Genomic DNA, 6,000 nt, shown 5'->3' with positions numbered 1-6,000 from the left:
CCCCTGCCTCTCCGCCCACATGTCCTGTTCTGCTCTCCGTCGATCCCACTGCTGGAGCCACACTGGCCTCCAGGCTCCTCCTGGAACACAGCACGCAGCAGGCACACACCCACCCCAGAGTCTTCATGTGCTCCCCGCACCCCACTGCCTGGAATCATCCCCTCCTCTCTGAATCTGGTGAAAGGGGCTCAAAGAGATGGTCATCCTCCAAAGCCGGTTCGGGGGCTGAACCCAGACGGGAACCCACACCTCTGATTCAGACACTAGGCGGTTGAGTGCTGTGCTTTCCCTGACTGTGGACCACTGCCCCATTCCTTAGGGGGCAGCCAAGGCCCTTCCCCTTGCAGCCCTTGGTTCTACTTGCGCGGGCTCCTGCCGCGGCCTGTTTGGGGCAGTCTGTGCTCTGCCATCTCCCTCTCCCAGCCCCACGCCTTCACAGGAGCCGTCCCTCTCCCTGGAACGCCTTCTCTCTCCATGACGTCTTGTTGTACCCCAGCTTCTGACACCTGCTCCTGCTGATGCTCAAGAAATATTTGCTAAACTGCTGAATTGACATGAACCAGGGACGGCGAAGGCGTCCTGCCAGCTCTGACCCCGGCGCTGAAAGCCAGCGGAATAGGATTCTGTACCAGGAATATTCGTTTGGGGTGTAGAAGCTGTGTTTTCAGTGGCACGTGTGTGGTCTGTGTAGCGTCTGTGCATGGTATGTGGGTGGAGTGTATGCGTGAGGGTGTGTGGGGTATGCATAGGATAAGTTTGTATGGTGTGTGGCGTGTGTGTGATGTGTGTGGTATGTGTTGTGTGTGTGCAGGTGTGGATATGTGTTCTGTGTGCCTGTGTTTTGTTTGTGTGTCGTGTATGTGGCATGTGAGGTGTGGTGAGCTGTTGTGTGCTCTGTGTGGTATATGTTTCCGGTGTGTGTGGTGCGTGTCAGGAGTCAGGTGGCCCGTGTGTGGCATATAACGTGTGCTGTGTATGTGGCATGGTGAATGCCGTTTGTCTGTTGTGTGTGTTGTGTGCTGTGTGTCGATGTGGTATGGCGTGGGGCCTGAGTTATTCCCATTTGTTTCTGAAACGCCTTCTGGATTATGAATACACCTAGTCCCAAAGTTGAGGGCCAGACAATGAAACAGCAGGAATGAAATGGGGAGCCTCAGACTGTCTCTCCCTGCTCAGCACCCTCCCATCGGCCCCCGCCCTCGGGAGAAAGACCGACCCCTCGGTCTGGCTTTGCAGCTGTTGGACCACCGGCAGGCCTCCCTGCCCCTTCCTCGCTCCCGCACCAATACCCATTCCCAAGACACCAGGTCGTTTCCCGTCTCCTGGTCCGGCACCATGGCCCCTTCTGCTTGGACTGGCTCTCCCGGGGTCACCCACACCCACCTCGTCCGTCCGGAAAACTTGCAATCACCCCATCCCAGCTGCACTGCATCTCTTGACGAGCTCTCCTCAGGCAGAGCCGAGGGTCGCTGCCTGGAAACCTCTGGCTCAGTCCCACCCCCAGGCCTTGCGAGGCTGTTTTCTCTGCCTGTTAGTGTCCTTTTCCTCTTCTACTAATAAGCTGCAGGTCGTCTTTAGGACATGGCTCACGGGTCACCTCCTCCGCGAAGCCCTCCTCGATACCCCACCCCAGGACATCAGGATCTCCCTTCCCTAGGCTTCCCAACCACCCTCTACCACAGCCCTGTGACCGTCCGTGATGTCGCCGCTCCTCATCCAGGAGGCCCTTCAGGGCAGGGACGAGGTCCGAGTCCTCTGGGGTCTCCACGGGAGGTCTTGGAATCCTGCACAGACTGACATCCCTCCTGAGCCAGCCCTTGTGCGGCAGTGACATCCAGGCCCTGTCCTCAAGGCTCCCAGTCTAGCCAGACAGGTCCAGGCGCACGGACAATGTTTGCTGAATTCACTCAACTTCCTCCTTGAAGCTTTAGGGGCAGGGTGCGGGGGGTGGATGAGGAAACCCAGGGTCGGACCGGGAGGCTCCCCCCGCTCTCCTGAGACCCCGGTCCTCAACCCGCCACAGAGGTGCTCCTCGCGCAGACCGTGCGGGCCGCACTCAGTAGGTGGGGACCCTCCCTGTGTCCCCGCTGGGCTCTTGCTTTCCCTCTCACACCCAAAGCACCTCGATTTTCTCTCTGACCTTTCCTGTGCAGTATGGCCACTGGGAGCGCCAGAAGAATGGGTGGGGCTCGGCTGAGGGAGGGTTGGTGGTCAAGGGAAAGTGGGAGACCCAGGACTACCCAAGGTCCAGAGTGTAAAGAAATAGCTAGGAAAGCAGAAGTCGCTCCCAGCATGAAAGCCCGTGGATGCCGCCGCACTCATGTCCACTCCCAATGGATAAAGCAGAATACAAAGCGGCCAGCCCTCCCTGCCCCTCTGACCACCCCCTCCCCGCTCCCATCAGCACAGGCTGCCCCAACATACTGGCCGGTCCTGGAGTCGCTTAAAATACCCACCCGTGGGTTCCTGTCCTGTACATCTGTCCCCTGGACCCATGCCCTGTTTCTCCCCTTCAGCTGGACAATCGTACCGGCAGCCTCACCACGAAGCGCCTACCGGGACAATCCGTCACCTTTCACATGCTCGAGTGACTGACGCAGTTGTACATTCCTTGTGGGTGCTGGCACTGGGGGGACGTGTTTGAATGTCTGACTTTCACGAGAGTCGTCGTGCCCCGGGGCTGCAGGGCAGGTCACAGCCTGGTCTTTCTGGCGTGGGACTCACCATCACCACAGTTCTCGGTCAAAGACAGGGGTCCGATATCCTTGGTTTCATTCAGCAGATTGCAGGTCGCTTCGGTCATGCATCCCTGAACTCTCAGATTGGTGTCCATACCGACTGTGGACAGGAAGCAAGGCAGAGAGGGAGAGGAGGAGAGGAGACACCACCGCTGGGACCGCCCGGCCCTGGGAAGCCAGGCCCACCCTCCTCCAGGCCCCAGGCCTCAGCAACCCTCTCTCTCCAGAGGCTCAGATCTCGGTCCTCAGACCCGCCCTGCCTTCAGTGGTCCGAGGGCAACACGATGTCTCAGCTCACCTCCCCGGACCTGGAGGACCCCCTTGTAGCAGTGCATGTGCCCGGCAGGGCAGGTCAGCTTCTTTTCAGAGTCACAACCTTCTGTAGACAAGCAGACTGGACACTGCACGGACCCCGGGACTGGGGAGGCGAGAGAGGAAGGAAGGCCTGAGCACGCTCACACTCAGATCAGGTGCCTTCTACCTGTCTCCCCTTTCCTGGTCCCCGGGATCAAGCTTCTCAGTCTCCCCAGATGTGCCCTGCTGGGGCTCCTCTCATGCAGGCCTGGGGTGCAGGAAATTAGGGTCGTGCGGCTGCATCGGGAGGAAGGGAGCATGAGGTCTGCGGAGGGGCCCTGGGGAAGGAGGAACCAGGGCAAATTTCATCCACAACCCGCACTACAGGGTCCAAGCAAACAAGATGACGCTAAGAACAGAGCAACGTAAAACATCACCCCAAACCCGGTTTACGATACAGACGAGGACAGTGGAAAGTAACAGGCCAATTTTGCTTCGTAAAAGAAAATACCAGAATCTGATTAGAAACGGGTGAACCAAACCCAACACACAGAAAACCGAGCAAGCCCAACTTAGGGCCATCGCTGAGTCTGGGCTGGGGGGTCGGACGTCAGAAGGTGTGTCCAGTTCGCTGCCCCAGGACCGTTAGAAGATGCTGCCCTGGGCAGGGGTGGGAGGGGGGTCCTGGGGGTTGTGGGCAGGCTGGGTGGGGGGAGGGGAAGGGGGATCTCAATGAACAGTCCCTCTGTGCTCATCTCGACCCCCTGGGCCTTGTTGCTCCCACCTCCCCCACATCCCTGTCCTCTCCCTCCTCCCTCTCACCTGGGCTGGGGCGCGGGGCCCAGAAGGGGAGGCTGGTGGATAGGTCATTGCAGCGGTCCTCCCCGCGGCATATGTGGGTGTAGGAGATGACGGAGAGGCCAGGGCCTGCCCTGTGCTCGGTGACTTGGACCTCTTGATCTTCCTCGTTGGTACAGCTCTTGATGAGCAATACGTACACTTGGGGTCCTGGACCGAGAGAGGGAGACAGGCCGGGCTGAGGATTGGGACACCAGGGTCCTGGGGGGTCTGCGTCGTAGTTGGGGTGAGAGGCTGGAGAGGAGGTGACTGGGCACCCGAGGGGTTGCTCTTGTTGAGGAGGGGACTGCTCCAGGAATGAGGGGAGCATGTCTTCTGAGTCCCAACACAGGACGCAGGTAGGACTGGGCAGGGGGAGGGATATCGCTGCACAGGAGAGCGTGGGAGTCGGGCTTGGAGTCCGCAGGCTCCTGCTCACCATTCTCAATGAATAGCATCGTGTCTTGGCAACCCCAGCCATCTGCACAAGTCGCCTCATTAGCCGTCCACTGCAAGGGTAGTTGTGCTACATCCACCACGGACTCCAGTGTGCCCGACTTACAAATCAGGGCCTGCGCTCCTGAGATGGGGACAGTAAATCCATTTAGCCCGTCATCCAGGGAAATCCCCACCCACGCTGGGGTCTTCACTCAGGAGGCAGCATGAGGGTGATGCCCAGGAGGGCTGGCAGCAAGGCCGGGCTCATGGTCAAGGCAGCTAGAACTCTCTCTCTCTCCTGCTCTTTCTGCCAGGAAACTGAGCCTTTTTATAAGCCAGCCTCACCAGAGGCAGCCCAGGAAATGGGTGGGGAGTGGAGGGCCTTGGGAAAGGAGGCTTGTGCCCACCCACGGAGTCTCAACACCTTAGAGTACCCTGAGTCCCCCCTCCTCCCTCACACCAGGAGACCAGGCCCCTAGCCCCTCCTCCCTCAGACCCAGATGTCCACATTGCAACCCTGTCTCCCTGAGGGAATCTGGAAAGCCCACCCTTCCTTGAGCACCTATGAGTGACAAGGCCGGTCTTCAGACTCAGACGTGCCTGGCTTCGTGAGAGTCACTTTCTCCACACTCTTTCTAAACTTTACCGCTTGGCTGCAAGGCAGGAATCGTCACCATTTTCAAAGGAGGACACTGAAGCTCAGAGAGGTGAGGCCATTTCTTGAAGGCTGATGGATAACAGATCTTGGTCCTCAGGCCAGCCCTGCATTAGCGAGATGGCAGATTGCAGACTTTCTTTCTCACCACCCAGTGGAGCCTCTTTTTGAATTTTAGAGGACCCCCCAAGACAAAGAATGGATCCTGGTGGGTTCTAAAGCAGAACCCTCACACGGAGAGCATGATATGACTAGAGGACTGCTCTTTAGTGATGCGCCTTCTCTGCCCACAGCTTGGGGGAGGAGGAGAATATTTAGATAAAGCCTTTCTTCTCTTCTTTCTCTCCCCGACTCCTTCTCTATGGGGCGCATACCAAGGCCCCAGGCCCTGTAACTCTCATTGTCAGTTCTCTTTCTGATCCCCACTACTCCCTTTTTTCTCACGTCTACTCCTGGCCCCCAGATTTATAGTGTATTGGTCAAAACACTATCGACCTTGGGAAAAGCATAACTGGTATACCATTCTCGGTTTCATCAAGAAAACAGAAAAATCCCTTTAGGTATTTCTAACAGAAACGTCTTTAACACAGGGAATCAGGTGCTTAAATCATTAAAGAGCTTACATCATTAAATCAAATGGACGCTAGGAAGTTGCCACTGAAAGTCTCGTTTCGGGGTCACGCTGCCACAGCCTCCCTCCACCCAGAGGTAAAGAAACACCTGTTTATTCATGTAAAGCTTGTGTCTGCCAAGGCCCACCTATCAGTCAACACAACGGCAGATATAATGACCTCCCTCTTCCTTTCACCCTCCAGATTTCACCAAGTGCTTCTCAGTGGCAGAGCTTCAGTCACATCTGAAAATTCATCTCCTAGGAAGTGAAAAAGAAAAAAAGGATTAAAGCTTTTAGCCCCTCTGATATAGGAGGGAACATAGAAAGGGGTGGAGCATGGATGCCAAGTGCTCATAGACGATACGTGGCAAGTCTGGGTCCAAATCCTAGCTCTACCCTTGCAGGTTGTGTGACTCTGGGTGAGT

The 6,000-nt window shown here is 57.0% G+C and overlaps 1 protein-coding gene across 1 annotated transcript; it reads right to left on the bottom strand.

The window, feature by feature from the left end:
• Positions 1-2,483: 2,483 nt before the first annotated feature.
• Positions 2,484-4,628, bottom strand: LOC120583067 (CD177 antigen-like). The gene is made up of 5 exons (XM_039838405.1): positions 4,524-4,628; positions 4,309-4,449; positions 3,855-4,040; positions 3,037-3,156; positions 2,484-2,838 (listed from the first exon to the last, which is right to left on the bottom strand). The coding sequence occupies exons 1-5, from the start codon at positions 4,573-4,575 to the stop codon at positions 2,693-2,695; spliced, it is 645 nt and encodes a 214-aa protein (XP_039694339.1). The 5' UTR covers positions 4,576-4,628; the 3' UTR covers positions 2,484-2,692.
• Positions 4,629-6,000: the final 1,372 nt, after the last annotated feature.

Source organism: Pteropus medius, unplaced genomic scaffold, assembly GCF_902729225.1.
Source record: "Pteropus medius unplaced genomic scaffold, Ma_sr-lr_union100, whole genome shotgun sequence".
Lineage (NCBI taxonomy): Eukaryota > Metazoa > Chordata > Mammalia > Chiroptera > Pteropodidae > Pteropus > Pteropus medius.
The sequence above is the reverse complement of the archived record's forward strand: the minus strand, read 5'-3'. Positions and strand labels throughout refer to the sequence as shown.